The 19351-nt window shown below is 51.6% G+C and overlaps 1 protein-coding gene across 1 annotated transcript in view; it reads right to left on the bottom strand.

Moving 5' to 3' along the window:
* The window catches only part of GALNT14 (polypeptide N-acetylgalactosaminyltransferase 14), a 100095-nt gene extending 89791 nt beyond the window's left edge, over positions 1-10304 (bottom strand). The window contains exon 1 of the mRNA XM_075147933.1: positions 10176-10304. Coding sequence (XP_075004034.1) covers positions 10176-10304 — 129 coding nt within the window. The remainder of the gene's footprint in view (positions 1-10175) is intronic.
* Between the last annotated feature and the right edge of the window lie 9047 nt (positions 10305-19351).

Raw genomic sequence — 19351 nt, 5'->3', positions numbered from 1 at the left:
GGAACAGGAAGGAATAAAACAAAACAGTTGCTTGAAAAAGGAGCAGAGGCCGTCCAGCACACTGTGTGCGTACTGTTGTACATCATTGCATCGGGGAGGATTCAAACTGCACCCATCTCAAGGGGCTAAATTAAAGTGGTGATGGGTACAGCAGCATGCTCCACTTTAAAATCTCAGTCCTGGTCTTTGAACACCCAGAACAGTATTTTTGTGGGTAGTTATGGTAAAAAAAAGTCAAAATGTAAGAAAAAAAGGCAAAACGTTTCGCTTCCCAGAATTTCAACCCCACAGCAGAATCGCTGCTAACGGCTTCCCAAGACACGTGCCATCCCTCTGCCGCAGCAAGCTGTCCATCCACCCATCCCTCCCTTGCTCCATGCCATGGCAGTAGGACAGGGAGAGCCGGTGCTGGCCAGCCCCAGGCAACGCTTGTCATCTCCTCCACCCCAAAATCGGCTCCTCCACGTGCCACGGCCAGCAGACAGGACCGCTGGGGCACCGCTGGGCTGAGCACCCATCCCCAAGGGCTGCACGGTGGTTGGTTCTTCCTTTTTTTTAAGAGACCTAAACCAGAGATCTTCCTGCGGGATGGGAGGGCAGAACGGAAGGGCGCTTCATGAAGCGTTTTGCAATACCACGAGGAGCACGCCATATGCAGCCTACATGCCGTACACAGTTTAACTCTAAGCATTATAAGGATATTCATCCGTTTTGATCACAGTCGCAGGAGCAGATGGCTGGTTAATGCATGTTTGAATCTCTCTCCCTCTCCAAATTACACCGTATTATCATGCTGGGAAAATGCAAAGGGCATTATAAAAACCATGGCTCTTGCCCACTCCGTCCCCGTCTAGCTCCGCTCTTGGCAAAAGGCAGGACCTTGCAACACGACAGCTTCCCTCCCAGCTCGGCTCCCAAACACCAGCTCCAGCAGCCCACCGCATCTTTCCACTGCCCATCCCGCTGGAAAAACCACCCGCCTTCCCCCACCAGACCCCGAGTTTCGCATTTCGGCTGGGCAAGGTCAAAGCGCAAAGGGGCTGCATCCCAAACGTCCCCCGAGGCAGATCCCAAAGGATATTAGAGGACATTATTCCACCCTGAAGGACCCCAAATCAACCCATTGGGTAGAGCAGATTACCCTGACTCAGAGGAAAAAACTCTTTTTAAAAAAAAAAAAAAATTTAAAAAAACCCCACAATGTTTAATAAAAAGAACTGACCAAGCCATTGAAAATGAGCTTGCTGTCACCTGTAACTCCTCCCTCCCATCTTTTCTCCGTCTCACCTAATGACAAACAACTAAAAATTCAATGCACAAGAAATAAAAGATGCGCACAAACTCTCCCCGGCCCGGGGGGGCTGCAACCGAGGCCCGTGCCACTGAACATACTCGTCTCTTATTTGCGAGCCGCATGCCCCCATAAATGTGTTATGAGGTGTTTGTAACCGGCGGATGCCGACGGTGGTCCTTGAGGAGGCAATGGTGTGTGTCTAAATGCAGGCAAAGCTATTTAGAAAGCCAGGACAAAGCAGCCTTGCTCTCCTTGCTCGGGCCAAATTACATCCTTTGGACTTACTCCTTCAGTGCCTTCAAAAAAAATAAGAAAGAATAATCCGTCTCAATTTCCTTGGCTCTGCGAACCATATTTAGACAATAGAAGGTGATTTCAGAGCTCGTTTGTTTTTGCACCACGCGAGCCCTGTTCTCCTGGTATCACTTTCCAATCAGGTTTATTGTTGGCATTTCCCCTAGAAAACCAAGGAGGGGGAAAGGCTAAAACCCTCAGTCGCACTTGAGATGGAGGGGGAAAAAAAAACAAAATTAAAAAAAAAAAAAAATCTATCTTTCCCTTTCTTTCAGCCTGAACTGAAAATGAACCTGTTTTGCTTCTGAATCAATTCTCTTCTGGCACCGCACTTCCCGCAGTCCTTTCCGAGACGAGATGCAATCATTAGCTCACTTGCTCCTCCAAATAATATCACAAAGCTGGAGCTCAAGCTGCTTTGCGGTAAATCATCCCTAATTTCTGCTTGTGTGTGGCAAGGCAGGGTTTGGTGGGGGACACGAGGTCCCCCCCAGCTCCGTGGGTGCCACCACCAATGTCTCCATGTCCCGTCTGGCTGGGGACAGTCCCCAAGCCAGCACATCCCCCACATGGAGAAGTGAAACCGGCACATTGTCCTTTCCCGCAACGCTTCTCCGTGACACGCGAAGGACCGCCGCAGCTCTCCCGCTCCCTCAGGGCTGCAGTAAGGGTTAATTAAGGCTCATAAGGAGCTTCCAAACAGCGATTGAAGGCAAACTATTAATGCCGCCTCTGTAAACAAAGCGGTGAACTCCTGCTGAACCTGTCACCACGGATCATTTTCCGAAGGCACGTGTTAACGATGAGAAATCCTCCTCCTCCTCCTCCCAGCACCCCCGTGCCATGGGCACCCAGAGCCCCAGCCCCAGCCCCCCCGGGACATCCAACACCCATCCCACAGCGGGCAGCTTCCCACGGTACCCTATAGACTGATCCAGCTTGACCTAGGGCTGCCCTCCCCACCAGAGCAGCAGCTATGTGGGAAAACCTATATCTAGGCAGCCCATCCTCCCCGGCTCCTATGGAAATACATAGGAAGAGTGGAGCAATACTGATTTAGACGAGCAGAAGATGGGGCCCAAGATCTCCTCCTTGGCTCACCCTTCCCACAACACTGACTCCTGCTGAGATTTTGGAACCAAAAAGGGGAAAGAGGGTGGGAAATCAATTTAATTGCAGCTTAGTAAGCAACTGTGCTAAATGTTGCTGGCAAAATCTGAACATTTCGCTGTGAGAGGAAGGGGGGGGGAATGGCTTTTTCATTGCACGGGAAAGTGGATTGAAAGCAAACCCCCCCCCCCCCCCGCCATCATCTGCTCCTCACCCCTTCCTTCTTTAAACAGGAGGAAGCCAGCAAGAAACACACAGCTAACACCAGCAACCTCCCGCTCGCGCTACTCCAATTAACAGTCAATCCGCTGCACCCTTTGTCGTTAGGCTACACGTAATTACCCCTTCACGCAAACGTCTTTCTTAAACAGATCCTACTTTTGCTTTCTCCATAGATACATTCCCCGTAATCAGTTTTATTGCACCAAATGCTGGGCTGTCCTCACGGAAGGGAACGGTTATAACTGTGTTTCTCTCTCCCAGCTGCAGTAGGTTGCTTTTGCTTTTCCACGGCTTCTCCCAAGCTTGCTTTTCCCACCAGCAAAGAGACTAGAGCACCCAGAAGTACCAAACTGGCATCTCGTGGGCTGCACGCACTGGATGTGCACGTCCACGGATCCAAGAAAAACACTCAGCTCACAACATCTCTGCTCAAACCCCGTATTCAGCTCCCCGGGGATTCACCAGCCTGGGACAACGGTGCTACACCCGCATTTCTATGGGCTTATAAGATGGTGCTATTTGCAAGGCTGGTGCTCCCAGCACTGCCCTTCCAGCGTCTGTGCTCGCCCAGCTCGTGCCTGCCAAACCCCAGCAGTTCGGCAGAGCGTGCCCTGCCTGCTCTGCCCCCATCTCTACACCTAAAACCAACTTCTCAGCTTCGGGAGGAAAGAAAAACTCTAGTCCCAGTACCATAAAATGTTCCACAGACCTGCCTTCCCGTGGCACAGCCGTTTATAGCCCTTACCCTGCAGCCATCCCGTGCGCCAAGTCCCGCTGCCCGCGGGGAGGCACGGATCACCCTGCAGAGCCAGGGTCAAGAGACATCTCGGCAGAGCAAGAGGAAGCAAAGCCAGCCAAGACAGGCCCTGGGCCACGAGCACATCAAAATAAATCAGGATGATCTTCTCCTATGGAAAGGAAGAGCGAGGAGGAGACAACAGCCTGGGGTTTTGAGTAAATAATCCACCTCTGTACGCACCCGAGGTGGCAAAAGGACGAATAGGAAAAAACATCTTCCCTGGTAGTCAGAATCTTCCTCAGGCGTGGAGACACTTCACAACATACGTGCTGTGTCCATGACACCTCGGCATCGAGACACAGAGCAGATTTCTGAGACCTCCCTGCTCAAAAGCAGGACTTTCTTTTGTCAAGCCCACCCCTAAGGGTCACCACGAGCCAGAGCTAAGCCCTCCTAAAAACCCAGCTCTAGGGGCGAGGGCTCGGGCCCTTCCCTGTCACCCATCGAGGGGATGCCAGCACATCACGCCACGCCACGCCAGCCGGCGAGGGACGCTGCAGCCCGGAGCGATCCCGCTGGCGTGTGCAGGATGCTCCGCAGAGACTTTGCCAGGAGAAGCAGATTACAAGAGAGACCATGACGCTCCTGAGCCCAGCTCACTTCAGGAGCATCACCACCTCCGACACGCCTTCTGAGCGCAGCAGCAGGACTTTTCCAGCTCTTTCTACCCTTCCAGAGCAGAAGAAAAAGTATTTTTCCTCTTCTGGTACTCAACACCTTTTGTCAACAAGACACATATCAGCTGCATAGAATTTATTTAGCATCTTACTAGCAAAGAAGCGTAATCCTTGCATCCTCTCCCTCCTTCCCTGATATTTTTTTAAAAGCACCAAGCGAGGAAAGGCACCTGGACATCCTGATACTCACTGTTTTGCAAAGCAAACAGGTCTTGTTCAATCAATATTTATGCCCCCATCAGTCACAGCTGCAACACAGAGCTCTACCAGAACGTAATGGGAGTAAAATTCATTCACTGCAATGACCAGTGAAAAATTAACAGGGTTTTCATTGACTGCTTAGTGTTTCACAGGTATCTCAGCAAGCACATTGATGCATAGTCAGTAGATTAATTAAACGAGACATACAAGGCAGGCTGTTTGTCCGTGGCTGGTTTAGTACCCGAGGTGACTGGGTGCTGACTTTGGCAGGACTTCTCACCTCGCTCCCGCTCCACGAGGACGCAGGCGTTTGTACAGGGAGGGGGCCATCCTGAGAAAACCGCTTTCCCAAGCCCACCAGAAGGAAGGCAAGCGCCTGAGAAACGGCACCTGCTGGTGCACCAGACCTGCCCCGTCTGGTGCCGCAGGCGAGGACAGCTTGGGCATGGCTTTCTGTTTTATATTTCCACATCCATCACTAAATACACCGGCAGGGGACAGCAACTGGATTCCACCCCATCTCCTGCACCATCAAAGCTTCGGACATCCTAGAAAGCCTGGGTTTGCTCCTAGTGATTTCAGGGTGGGATTTTACCAGCAAAGCATGACAGAAGTTTCCTCTTCTCTCCCACCCTGGGCCTACCCGTGTCCCCAGGCGAGCCCCCAGCCAGCACTAGCATCCCTGCTATTAAACGCTCTGCCTTTTTGTTCCCCACAGCTTTGGCACTTCAATCCCTTAATTGCCAAGATCTGAATTTTTGCAGGATACACAGTTATTTTAATCTGTTAAGTGGCTCTGCTGCTATAAAACTGACAGGAATTTAATATCTGGAGACTGTCAGCTGAGCTCCAGGTGCTGAGGCTTTCTAGATGGCGATGATGCAGAAGGAAGCGCAGGCTGGTGCGAGGCACACAGGCGCAAAGCTGGCAAGCGTCCCTTCGCCTCGAGGTCCGATCCTGCAGGGTGCTGAGCACCCCAGAACACTTTGAGCAGGCAGCGAGGGTGCTGAACCTCTCATCAACTCCCAGCAGCATTTGAACACGCTCAGAAAGGAGCTGTTGCATCACGAACGCTAGTACAAGTCAAGTATATCAGGTCACTTTTTTTAATAAAAGGAACTTTTCCTCTGTAGCTTTTCTCCTGCAATCCAGCTCACAACGGACCCGCTTTCCCTCCAGAGGCTGTCAGCTGTGCTTCAGCCATTCATCAGAGGGAGCAAGCCGACACGCAGGAGGGAATGAAGACAAATAAAACCCTCAAACCCAACAACAAAGTCTTCCTGCCCCTCCTGCAGGCACTGCTGGCCCTGCGCCCCGCAGCCCAGACCCCCCCGCGAGCCCCCACTGCAGCAGGGCTCTGCTATACAGCCAGCTCCCCACTTTGGTCTGCTATGGATTCACCAGGTGGCAGGGATGAGACACCAAGGGGTTGTCACCTATCCCTCTCCTGCTCCCTCCTTAGCATCCCTCCGGGCTGCGCGGCTGCAGCCTGGCCCAGGGCGCCGGCACAGGCGCGAGCCGGGGGAGCCAGCACGCTCGCAAAACATCCCTGCAGAGCCAGCTACACCTACTCCTCGCAAATCAATTTGGGAATTTGCTTGTAATTAATCCCGCATATCAGTTCCTCTCATTATTTCTTAATGTAATTAAGTAATTAATTTATATGTTTCCCCCCGCCCCCCTCTTCCAAAGCAAAGCAAAGGGCGGGATCAGAGGGAGGCAGGGGAGATGCTGGGCGGTAGCGCGGGGCCGTCGGCCCCGATGACCCGAGCACGTGCCAAGCCCCAACGCCAGCTCCCCGCGTGACTTCAGGTGGGTCACCGGCAGCCTGATTTTCCAAGAGGGTTGAGCAACTCCAATTCCTCCGGAGTCAACGAGAGCCAGAAGGATACAAAGTTCAATTAACCTCTCTGGGTCCCAGTTTATCCAGCCGGAAAACTGCCAGGGCAGGGAGACAGGCTGGAACTAATTAATGCCTGCAAAGTATTTCAAAACCCTCTGCTAAAAGGCACGGAGGGATCCACGAGTCCCAGCTGATCCGTAACCCCGAGCAGCCCCTTGTCCTTACACCCTCATCCATCAGACTGGGCTCTCCAGCTGGCTGAGCCCCCGGCTGCTAACCCGGCACCCGGCCGGGCCACGCGGGCAATGCACCCTGGCAGAGGCAGGCACGCCGCTATGGCTCCCTTCTCAGCCAATTCATAGGACTTACTAAAGGGCAGGGAAAAGGCAAGGGCAAGTTTTGCTTACCGCACTAATAGGGCTTGATCTGCCCTTTGGAAAAGAAAAAAAAAATCCAAACGTCAAGCGACAGCAGTAATAACAGCACCGGAGGGACCGGGGAGTTTGTCCCAGGAACAAGTTCACGGTCCTAAATGGAGCAGGTTATGTTCTTCTGCACGCTACCAGCCCTGCAAGGTTACTACACCCCACAGCCGGGAGGGAGTCCCACACCCTAAAATCCAGCCTCAGCCTGCTCCGGCCGCCCCGGCACGTACCGCCAGCGGCTGCAAGCGGCAGGGAGGAGGAGGAGGGAAAGGAGGCGACAGGGATTGAGGGGAGCAAGGGCTGGCAAGAAGGGGGGCCCTCTGAGCCTGCCCGCCATCGGGCAATGGTGAGAGATCCACAGAGATGGGATTAGAGGGGAAAACAGGAAAAAAAAAACCAAACAAGAGGAGGTGAAGCCAAGTTAGTTAAAACAGATGGCTTGCGCCTACCTCTTTGGGCACGAGCAGCTCAGGAAAGCTCAGCTACTGCTGTCAGACTTGCCCCGAATGCCCGCCTCCGCCGGGGCTGCGAGAGGCCAAGTTTTGGGGGTAGGCAGGACTCGAAGACCACAGCAGACCCCTCACACCAAGGACCCTCTCCTCAGAGACCTTGCCAACCCCAACACAGGGTTCCCCGGCTGTAGGAAAAACATCACAAGCCTTCCTTTGGGAAGCTGAGCACTGGATCTGGCACAGGATTTGGGGTGAAAGGCGAGGGGAGGTGCAGACCAAACTAACAGCGATGGATGGGCAAGCCCTCCGCGCAGCCAAGGGCGGCAGCTCCACGAGCAGCAGCTCTGCCACTGGCCCTTGGCAAGCCACCAACGCGCTACGGCCGGCCGGCGAGCTCGGGCACCGCGGCCTTCTGGCATCGGATGCGTGCCGTGAGCCCTGCAGGGAGACAGGCGCGGGCAGGAGGAGGCATTACCACCTGGAGCCTAACTAGAAGGGTCTAAAGGTTAAATCCACATCAGGCATGATATATGGTGTGCATATGGCCGTAGAAATAAAGCTCGACTGAGAGAGAAGGCAGAAGGGAGGGAGGAATAAAAAAAAAAACACGTCGGAAAATGCTGCCAGGAAACTTGACGTGGATTTGCTGTTTCTCCACCGTAGCTGTGCTACAAAGTTTGCACTGCCGTTAGCAACCTACTACCTCCAGTTTCTGGAGGAATTTGGGAGGACAACTCTAACTGCTCAAGTTTTCATCATTGGCATCTGGTCCTGCTGGCCAGGGCAACGGGACACGCCGCCAGGCTCCGCTGCATCTCTGCCGCTGGTACCCAAGTCAGCTCTGCAGCCGTTCGGTGGAGTTCACTGAAGTGACACCACGTCTCCGCGCTCACAACCAGCTTATAATTCATACCACTCAAAAGCGGTTTCCAAAGCCAAAAAATATAATGCATTAAAAAAAAAAAAAAAAAAAGAATCTGCACTCTATGGATCTCAAGGGGATGCAACTGTTTTGATGGAAAATTCAGAGGAAATGAAGGAGAGGCAATTTTAGCAGTCAATTGCTGGAGTTATGGCAACTTGGCGGTTGCGGCTTCGAAACTCAGGGCCTGATCCTGCGTGACGGGAGAAGTTCGCTTCGCCAGCTGCGGGAGCCCAGCCCGGCCCCTAACAGCATCAGCAACCCGCACCTCAGGGTGGGGGGAGCCTTGAACGGGAGTGGGGAGCCAAAACGGGCCGCAAAATGAAGCAGCAACTCAGCTGCAGCTGGTGCCAAGCAAGAAGCAAGGTTCATTTCAAGGAGAATACAGGAGCTCACGTCAAAGAGGGGAGGTCTCATTTTGCAAGTTTTAAGAACGCAGTTCTGATAGAAACCTATTGACACTGAAGCATAGTTACGGTTAAGAGTGTGCTTGTCTTCTAACTGTGTTTTCAGTGACTTATTACCTTCCCCCGCTTAAATAAATAAATAAATGTATATATAATTATTTATTTTGGGGCCTGAAATTGCATAGATTCATTTCCCTCTGCTAGGATAGAAAGATCTCTGAAAGCCTGAAAAAACCTCCTCAATCATTTTTATTTAAAAAACATGGAAAACCAATAATTCCTCAGGATGAAAAAATCAAAGTAAGCTTTAGAGTTCTGACTTTTTTTTCCAATCAGGTCGTTAATTCAGTTGCAAAGGTGACACATATATGAGACTCTCTGAAGATCTGGCCAACACACATAGTTGCCATAAGTCACGGGCTAAACGCTCAGTTGGGTGTCACTGGTGCAAAAACAGGGCTGAAGGCTTGCACCCTTCCTCTGCCGCGATAACCCTTACTCTCAGCAGATTTTCAGGACCTGGGCTCCAACCCCGATTAATTTATTCAAGATTTACAACAGTATAACTAAGATCACCATCTAATCTGTGTCCTTTGGAAAGTTAACCCTTGGCTAAACTCAGGCTGCTCTGGGACGTTAGAGAGGAGAGGACATGGGACCTTGTTCAAACGTTTCGAAGCAGCGTTTGGGCAGTGAAACTCCTCTGTTTCACTCCCTGTGTCGAACGGGGACATCTCTCCCGTGCTGTCACTCTGGTGCACTCCGGGGACTCAAAAATGACACAGAAACACGCGATTGCAAATGCACCCTTCTTCCACCTAGACTGAGACTTACAGGGCAACACTCCTACCCTCACCCTGTCTTCAAACAAAACCAGTAATTAAAAGCCCCAGTGATTTAACCCGGCTGATGTACCTGCTGCTCTGCCAGCCAATGCGCCCCAACACAGACCACCTAAACGCTCTCCGTCTGCTCCCCTCTCCTTTCGGCCTGGGGTCAGGATCGAGCCCTTCTGGTTTAGGGGAGGGCTCGGAAACGCTGCGTGACCCACGGAGGAAAGGAGTCACCCGTACCCCATGACACAAAACACGCGCTTCATTTTCTTGGGGCGCGTCGGTCTCCCCGCTCCCCCGGGACCCAGGGCCCGAAGCGAGGGATGCTCGAAGTCGGCGGCGGGGCAGAGGGCGGGTACCGCCGGCGCCCCTGCCATCCTCGGCGGCACCCGCGGCTCGGTGAGCCCCGACGGCTGCAGCCCCCGCTGAACGGGGGCGGGGAGGACGGCCGTGAGGGGTGGGACGGGGGGTACCGCGACCGGGGGGGGTTAATTCACCGGGAGGGCGGCGTAAGGAAAGGGCCCGACCCCCCCAAGCACAGAGCCGGTGCAAAACTTTAAGGGGAGCGCGGTGGGGTGGGGATCCCGAAAACCGCCGGGAACTTGTTCCCCGGGCGGCGGCGGCGCGCCCTGCCCGCCGGCTGCGTCCCGCCCGCGTCCCGCCGGGGCGGCCCCGGCCCCGCCACCCCTTCCTTACCTCCGGCGTGAGCCCCTCGGCTCCCGCCGCCTCCAACTTCCTCCTCGCCCCGAAGAAGAAGAGGAGGAGGGCGGCGAGCCAGAGCACCCCCAGCAGAGACAGCGCCAGCCGCCGCGTCGGCCGCCTCATCCTCGGGAGGGGTGGGAAAAGTCCGGGGCGGGGTGGGGGGTGAAGGGCCGGGAAGGGGGTAGGGGAGGGCGGTGGGCGCCTGCGGGGGAGCGGGGCTAGGCGGGGGGGAGGGTCTCGCCCGCCCGCCTCGGAGCCGGCGATGCGAGTCCCGGGCTGTGCATGCTCTGCAGGGGAGGGGAGGGGAGGAGGAAGAGGAGGCGCCGGGAGGAGGGGGGCTGGAGCCGGTGCCGGAGCCGCTCGCCGAGGGAAGGTGCTGCGCGCAGACAGCCGGGCTGGCACCCCGGGCCCGGCGGGGGAGCTGCGGGGCCGCGCCGCTGCCCTGACCGCTCCGCCGGGGACCGCACCGCGCCGGCGGGGATGCGGCCACCCGGGGACGGGGACACCGAGCACACCGGTTGCGGGGGGGGGGGAGGGGGGGTATAACCGGGGACGCCCATCTCTCTCCCCTCCCACGCACCGTGCGTGGGTCCAGGCCACGTCCCAGCGCCCCCGAGCCGAGGGCGAAAGGATGCGCAGGGCCGGGCAGCGCCGCTGCGAAGTTGTCCCGGGCCGGTCCCAGTCCCCAGCCCGGTTCTCGTCCGGCTCCGGGGCGAGGGGCAGGCCACTATTCAACAACACACAGAGGAGGCTCAGACATGACGGGAAGATTAATTTATCCAATTGAAACAGCAGGGGGAATTCAGGTAGGTGGAATTTAATTACTGGATTTGGAAGAGAAGATGCGAGTCTCCGGAGCTGTCAAGAGCACTTAAAAAATAAAATCATAATCATCAGCTGTTAGTATGCCGGCAGCAGCTCGGTGCCAGGCCGTGGTCCTGTGGGGACGGCCCTCAGCCGTCATCCCTGTCCCGTGGGGTGCTCCCTGCTGGTTCCACACACAGCCCCGGCACAGCAAGCCTGTCCACACAGGGCAGCCAAAGTGGGAATTACAGGCATTGCTAAGGGAAAAAAAAAAAACAACAGAGCAGGACTCCAGGAAAGAGCTGCCTCACCCAGCTGTCCCTGCTCACCTGCCTGACTCACTGCTCTTCTGATCCTGCCACTGACAAGTATTACAAGAGCTGAGCAATTCCTTGCAGAAGACATTAGAGAACAAATTAAGTATTGGAGCAGATGCGAGTCATTCGTGTTAGTACAAAAACTATAGAATAAACCCCATAAAAACAGGAATCCATGCGTAAAGTAACATATGGAATGAATCTGAGATAAGATGTCAAATGCTGGAAAGTCCGATGCACATGTTGTAAACAACCTCTCCTATGCATTTCCCACACACTCCTCCTGGTTTTATTATTTCCTGCAGTCGTTTTCTGTCACTTGCTAATTCATCATTTGTGATCTTCATTCTCTGTCCTCCTCCAATTTATTTCCAGGGTTCAGTAAGCCCTTCTCCCTTAACATAATCCATGCCTCTCAGCCCCAACATTCACAGAAAGATGCCCAGATAAAAATTTCATTAGCATCCACAAAAAGGGACATTTCTTTTTGTTTTAAGGCCATCTGACTTCAAAATGCCTTTACCAGAACGATGAAATCCAAGTCCAGCAGGCAGGCTTAGGTTGAACTTTGTTTTACAACGGCAGCGGCACAGCCAAGCAGGAGCAGAACTGACCGGGTGGGAAGAGAGTGGAAAGCCCTCATGCCCTGGTGAGCCACCAGCCCGACGTCACATGGGAAGCCTACGGCAGCCTGAGAATGCCACCTCTTCCCATGGCATGCATCATTTGTCACACCAATTAACCTTCCTCAGCCCTGTGCTCGGGGTAGCTGGACCACCGCGCTCTGGCTCTGCCACCATGAGACATCTCTGCCCAACCTAGAGAAGACCTGCAGGTGGATGCAGGTGTTGCTTTCTTCCCCAAACTGTTGCTTTATGCTTTCTCCTGAAAGCTAAGGTGAAGCACCTGAGCAACTTTCAGCAGCTGAGGCACATCAGTGGTGGCTTTTCACATGCCTTATAGTTGTTGTCTTACCTTGTGCCCACCCCAGCTACTGGCACAGGCTGGTTGCTGCCTCTCACATACCTCCCTCTAACCCCTTTGGAGCAGGAGTGGCTTTCTGATCAAAAACATCATCTTGCCCCAAGTAGAAAGTAGCTGCTGGTGTTTGTTTTCCTGGCTGGGATGAAGTGACCTCGGCTGCTGTAATGCTGCGTTGCCCCAACACGTTTGCAGAGGGTGCTGAGCTTTTCCTACCAGACCTCGTTCCATGCTAGGAGAGCTCTTCCAGGTAAAGGCACCTGGGTGTTATCGTTCAAAGCTGGATTAAAAACCTCATCTTTTTTGTAGGTCAGACTTTCAGTGGAAGTTATTAGGAAATATAGGGAGGAAATACAGAAAATATCAGGGAAATACATTACAAATTAGATTACAGGTAAGGTAATAAATAGGATGGACCTGACAAAAATGCAATCAGATAATGCTATCTTATTACCTTGAGAAACAACTCCCTCTGCTGAGGGAAAGCTTTATTGGCAGAGCTCGGTGTCGTGATGAATAACCCGCTGTGCCTGGCCGAGATAACGGGCAAAGGCCTGACTCTTCCCCGCTGGCACCGCCGTTACACCAGCGAGGAGGGTGACACCACCAGCGCCATGGTGACACTGTGCAAATCCCTGCTGGAGCCCTGTGGCGGCTCTGCACAGGGATCCCGTGATGAGACAGGAGATTTGAGGAGCTCTAGCAATGCATACGATCTCCAAGAAAATCTATTCCTCCTGACCGCGTGCATGTGTGCTGGGACAGATAATAAATCGAGCAGATGACAGTCACAGCTATTTAAACAAGAATGAGGCAAGAGTACAAATCTGTAGGTTCTCGGTTATTTGAAGTCATAGACTTTCAGAGACTTGTATAAAAATCCTACTGCAATTCCATTAAAACCATGGCAATAAAAAAAAATCTTTGTTGTATTATTGATACCCATATGTTCCCCGTTTTTCTAATTTTGCATCTGGCAATCTCAGATGCTTCACAAGTGAGGTCCATAACATACTGCCTGTTTCCAAGAAGACAAAACCTAAGGCCAGCAGTACAGCCAGAGACAGGAAAAAGTCTAGGAAAAGGGTATTTAGCATTTGTTGGTATCAGCATTGCAAAGTTGACGAAAAGTGATCGTTTCACGAGAGCAGAAATAGGACATCGTTTCTGAGTGGAAGGGGGACTCTTCACAACCGCAGCCTCAGGCGATGGCCCTTCAGGGTCCTGCCTTCAAGGAAAGGGTGGTAGGGAAAAGCAGCTCTCCTCGCTATTTCGAGAGCATCCGTAAAGTACAGCAAGAATATTTCCAAAGGAATTTAATCTCAGCCAGGTCTACAAACCAGCTGGGCGCTGCTTCAGCGCAGTTTATACTAAGACTACTCCTGGGTTTGAGTTCGGTTCACATCCAAGATCCCATCCACAGAGAAAAAAACACATTTCTTTTCCAAAAAGATTGCAAATAGTTTGCAGTTTGTTCCTGGAAATTTGAAAGGGAGATAAACAGATACCCTTGAAAAATGATCTGAGGAAAGGATCAAATCTGCCCCGACTCAAGATGCTGGGGAGATGCAGCTGAACATCACAGGTTATTGTAACACGGAGGAACCCCACTGAGCTTTGGCTGAAAAGGGGCTTCTAGGACATGGAGCCCCGCTGCCAGGGGAGGACCTGGTGCAGTCCGTTGTTTGGGGCAGCCCGGCTCTCACTGCTGTTTATGGCAGTGCAGCTTCTCCACAAAGAAGTGCTGCTTGCAGTAGCAGATATATCAGAAAGAATATGTTTGTTTGCAAAAATAAGAGATCAGCATTTGAAAGGGTCAGCATGGTAATGTGTGGTTACACAGGGAGATGGATTTCATTCAGTGGTCAACAGTACCCTTGTGGTCCCTGCTCCAGGCTTGGGGAAAGCCGCTAATGCAGAAGTTTCTCTCCCACACCTGGAAGAGGGTGTGCTACACCTACTGAATTTAACCACCCTGAGGGACAGGGCCAGGAGAGGAGGGGGAGCACATCAAGCTGTTTTGGCAAGTGCTGAGCATTGGCATGTTTCACAAGAAGCCCAGCTGTCCCTGGTCACCCAGCAGCCGAGGTGCCAGCCTGGGTGCAGGGCCTCCAGGAGAGCAAGCCAACACATGCCCCTGGCCCAGGCACCACCCCGACTGCCCCAACCCGCTCCCAGGGGATGACTCAGAAACCATTTGCTCCTCGTCTAGGGGTGGAGCTGTGCTTCCAATGCCAACAGTCCTGTCAGTGACGCTTCCAGGTTTATATTTAATACAGGAACAAAAATCCCTTTTTGGATCTGTAGCTGTTCAAAAAGCCTCCAGGTCACCTAGTCTGTTCTCAATCCAGTCAATGTGGGCAGAAGAAAGGGAGAAGACAGCAAGTCCTTTCCACGGGAGCAAGGGGAGATCGTTGCTTTGCCATGGGGGTCCACCATCTCCACAGCACTTGTCACCACCGTGCTTCGGCCCCGTGGCATGCTGCTGCAAGGGTGCAAGTGTGTCCTGAGACAGTGGCTCCTAGCCATGGCTACCATCACACAGCCCTCAGGGTTGTGAACGACAGCGAGAGCTCTCTGCCACCTCAGACAGAACCCTACCATCTCAAAAAGCAGCTACCGTGAAGGCTGTTGAAGATACTGTGAACATTATCCCACATTTTTGTGGCAGGTAAGCTCTGCCTTTGATTTTGTGCTGTAATGGGAGCCAAAAAAAAAAACCAACACCATGGTGCTTATGCTGAACAACGTTTTCTCTGCGTACCCTCAGAGAAGACTACAAATGTTAGAGACAGCTCTGGCCTAACACCAGGAGAATTGTAAGTTAAAGTTCTTTAAAAAAGTAAAAGCTTTATAGTTGGTTGTCTCCTTTCTCTCACTGAGATAACAGAACTGTAGCTTGTCCTACATCTGCAGCCTAAACTGGAAGGTCAAACATGAAGCTGTGAAGCACTCATCTTCTCCACTTGGGCGATGATATCGCTCTGCACCTCCTCACCTGCTGCTGCAATCAGAAAGGGAAATGGAGGAATTCCTGCGGGCTTTTTGCCACTGCTGGAGTTGCAAGCAGATCTTTTTCAGTAACTGTAAGGGATTTTTTTTCTTTTTAATTAAACCACAAGCATTCTTCTCCAGCAAACTTTCCACGATGGCATCTCCAGTTAATTAAAGGTTTAAGCTGTCAGGAAATGCTATGCATTAAAAAAATAAAATAAAAAGGAGAGCTACTTTAATAGCATTTGTTAATTGAAGTTCTCATCAAGCCAGCTGCAGGAACACAAGCTGTTCCCCAAGTAGATGGGCACCAGCACGCGTCCAGACGTTCGCTTGCAGTTCCTACAAGTCAGGCTCCCACCTTCAGCCTCGCTTGTGTGACACGGATGAAGGAGGCAGTGCTGAGCTCCCTCACCGTTGGGACAAATGCAAAGTCTTCTCCATAGTAAGGCTGGAGGAGGGTGGAGGGAATTCTTGCCTACCACAACATATTATATCTTGCATCTTTAGCACCTGTAATTCACATTCTCCCCAGTCTTTGTCTCCATTTGCTGGAGCATAGGTTTTTCTGGATTAGGTGCAGCCTTTTTACTAGCTCCCAGCATTTCCAGGTGCCCGATGGTGCCAGTACGAGGAGGTGTGGAACAAGGGCCAGAGCAATGGGAGATTTGAAGGGAGACACCTTGACTTCAGCGTGTGGCTGGAGGACATATTAGGGAGCACAAGAACAGAACTCTCGGGCAGTGCTCTTCTGCTGTGACTGCCTTCAGCACTGTTCACCGGCTGCTTTTGACCAGCACTGCTTTTGTGTAGCTTATTGCCACAGGAGAGCCAAGTCTTCTGAGTCCTGTCTATCTCCAGATGTCTCCGGTGGTTGACAGTCTTTCCTGATGCTCCACAACACAGGCATTTTCTGGGGAGAGCTCATGGATAAGTGATGGCTGCTGATCCCACAGCCTGGTTTTTCAGTGTTTTGGCCAGGGGGAAGCTGTCTAGCTCCAGGTCACTCCATCAGCAACCAGTGGGAGCCACTGCAAAGGGCCACAAAAGAGCATTTGAGACAAAGAAGGCAGATAGCTTTATGGGCCAAGTTGCAGCAAACTATCAATAAACAAAAATGGCACAGGGCAGATGAACCTTTACCAGCAGCACCTGAGCCTGTAAGGTCCTGGGCACCCTGCAGCCCTCAGCACAGCTCTGGCAGGACCCATGCTGCCAGGGGACCCCAGTGCTGCTGTAACTCTAAAGGGGAAGCAGAGCTGCTCAGCTGCCTCCCAAGGAGATGCGCTCCTGTGCGCACGCACACATGTACACACACCCCCCATCCATCTCTAAGAAGGAGAACCCTGCCAGAATTCAGACCAAACCCTTTTGTTACTTTGAATATGCCAATCAGTCCTCTTAGCCAGCTGCAGGACTACGTCCCTTAGACACATTCAAGCCCATAACTGCAGTTTGGACAGGAGACACTCAACAGAATAAAGAACAACTCAGGTGATGGGTGAGAGAACACATTAGCCAAAATAAAGCTTTATCCTTAAAGCACCTTTAATGCCTCTGTCCTTTTGTGTGCAGGTGTTAAGCAGACTTCGGAGCCAAATCTCTGCTTCTGCGATATGTAAGTGTGGCCCGATGCCAACTGGGATTTAGGCATCTATTAACACAGCTGGCAATATGTAATATTGCACCAGGCGTTTTGTGGGAAGGAGCACTTTCACAGCTGGATGAAAAGTCTTACCCTTGTCTTCCTCCTAGAAAATTTTTCACAGAAAAAATTCTTGACTATTCATCCCGCCCCTCTCCTGAGGGATCCAAAAAACTGAAGAGAGTGAGCCACACACCGCCTGACTTCTTAAGATTTCAATCCCATTATTTAGGTGAAATGCCTAGGAACAGACATTTCTTCCATATACAATCAAACACTTTAATTATGAAGACAGAGTGACTTATATTTGATCAGGCAATCTCCTGCTCTCAACACAAAAGCTCCAAGGGGCTAACAACTAACCCCACATCTCCTTGGAAAATAAGCAAGCAGTTACTCTGTGCAAAAAGCAGGCATAACCTCAAGGTCTATGCTTGCTCCACATCAGTCTTTTCATGGGATCCACTGTGATCTCCTACAGGAGAACACACACAGTGCTACAAATCCCACCTACCTACAAGGGAACAACATTCAACCCTGAACATGCTCAGGTGGATTAACATTTCATTTCCCATCACCAAGTCATTGCTGGTGGTTAGAAAACAAAGCAGCAGCTTGATTTCCCCACTAACAGGACAAAATTTCAAGGCTGCTGTTTAAAAAACAAAGTAATGTTTAATTGCACACATTTGTTTTGCTGTTATTGAGCAAGAACAAGTTAGAAGCCCAACAGCATTATTTTTCCTTCCCCACATAACACCTCATTAATGCATTCAAACCTGTTAGAATTTGTTAGTCCCAGAGGCTCTTGTTGAACCAGAACGATCAATAGATGCAAACAGAGCAGGTAAAGGGGCAATCAGGGTGCTAGAAAGTTGAAATAGTTTCCATTAGGACACCGTAATAACTTCCCCTGAACAAGCATTTCAACAGCTGGTGCTACGAGCAAGGGGACATCCCAGTAGGAGTAACCCAGGCGAGACACGCGAGGGAAGAGACGCGGCTCAATTTGACCACACAGAACAGAACGTGCTCTGGACAGCAAGATGTGCTCCAAACAGCTTGGGCTATCCCACGCAGGAGGGGTGTTTCACAGGAGATTCTGCGTACGGGAGATAATTGGAATCCAACGTTTCGGGTTCCGATCTCCTCGCAGTAATGAGTGCACAAGCAGACGATGCATATGCATGAAAACATAATTAAGAGTGGTAAAACCTGGAAGATTTTCAAGCTCCATGGCAATTACCAACTTAAACACACAAAAAATTAAGATAGCCTTATACCCAAAGGAAAGTTATTATTCAAAGTGCCTTGCCTCATTATAGTTAGCTCAAGCTCAAACAGCAGGCTAGCGAGGAGGGGAGAGCTGCCTTCCATTAGCAGCAGGTGCTCTCCCCGGGACGGAGGCAGGATGCTGACATCCTTCTGCTCTTGCCGAGACATCTCAAACAGTCCCAAAATGCTTTATTGGAACAAAAATAGAAAGCTGAGGGTGCACATGACTGGCAGCTTGGGCTCCCCTGTTGCTCTTTGGGCTTCTCTGGTGAAGAGCATTCATGGACAGAGAGCTACCCTGTGTAAATAGATTCACTAAATAAATGTGGTAATTATACTGAATATTATTCTCAGTAGAAACAGCAGCAGGGAAATGATTTGCATAAGAAATGTGGATTATTCATGTAAATGAATGTGTTATTTGTTTATAGAAAAGATTAAGTCTTGTCTAAAGACCTAGAACCCAGCTATACGTAAAAGCTAACGCTTAACCAGCGTCTCATGCCTTCACTGTGCTCTGCTCGCCTTTATCGAATTCATCTTTGCAGGACTAGCTATGTTTTTCTCATCAGTCCATTTTGCTAAAGCTCAAACTCCCCTCAGTCCAGGGGATAGTTAATCTTCTCTAGCAAGCCTGTTTTGGCTGCCATTAAAGTACCTTTACAGGAATTCAGGCTTTTCATCTTTGTTTCAGCAAACTGAGACTAATGGCAGGAGAAAGAGGGAGTGGTTTCTAGGTTTGAAGAGCTGAGCAAAAAGCCTGACTTAGAAGGATGGATCCTTTAGTTTTCTTCCTCCATGTGCTGGATGCAAGAGGGGGCTCAGGTTCCAGGCTGGCTCTGCCCTGCACAGTCCAGAAGCAGCCAGGAGTATCCTCAGTTTTGGGGGGCAATAGTATCTCAGGGCAGGCTAGCATAGCCTTGCAGCGCCCAAGAGCTGAGCTACTGATGGAGACACTGTGTGCCCACCTCCCACCCTCTGTGCTACCCCATGGCACGCTCACCCTTAGGGTACTTTCACCCCGCTACCTGAGCAATGCAGAAGGGGTTGATGCCATTGCAACCACCTCCTATTAACATCAGGACAGCTGCACCCTTCACCCCAGCAATCCCAAGCCCAGGGTTATTCAGCAAGGGAGAAACACTGACTTAACA

The sequence above is a fragment of the Calonectris borealis genome, chromosome 3 (genome assembly GCF_964195595.1).
Source record: "Calonectris borealis chromosome 3, bCalBor7.hap1.2, whole genome shotgun sequence".
NCBI lineage: Eukaryota > Metazoa > Chordata > Aves > Procellariiformes > Procellariidae > Calonectris > Calonectris borealis.
This window is presented reverse-complemented; position numbering and strand designations above follow the sequence as displayed.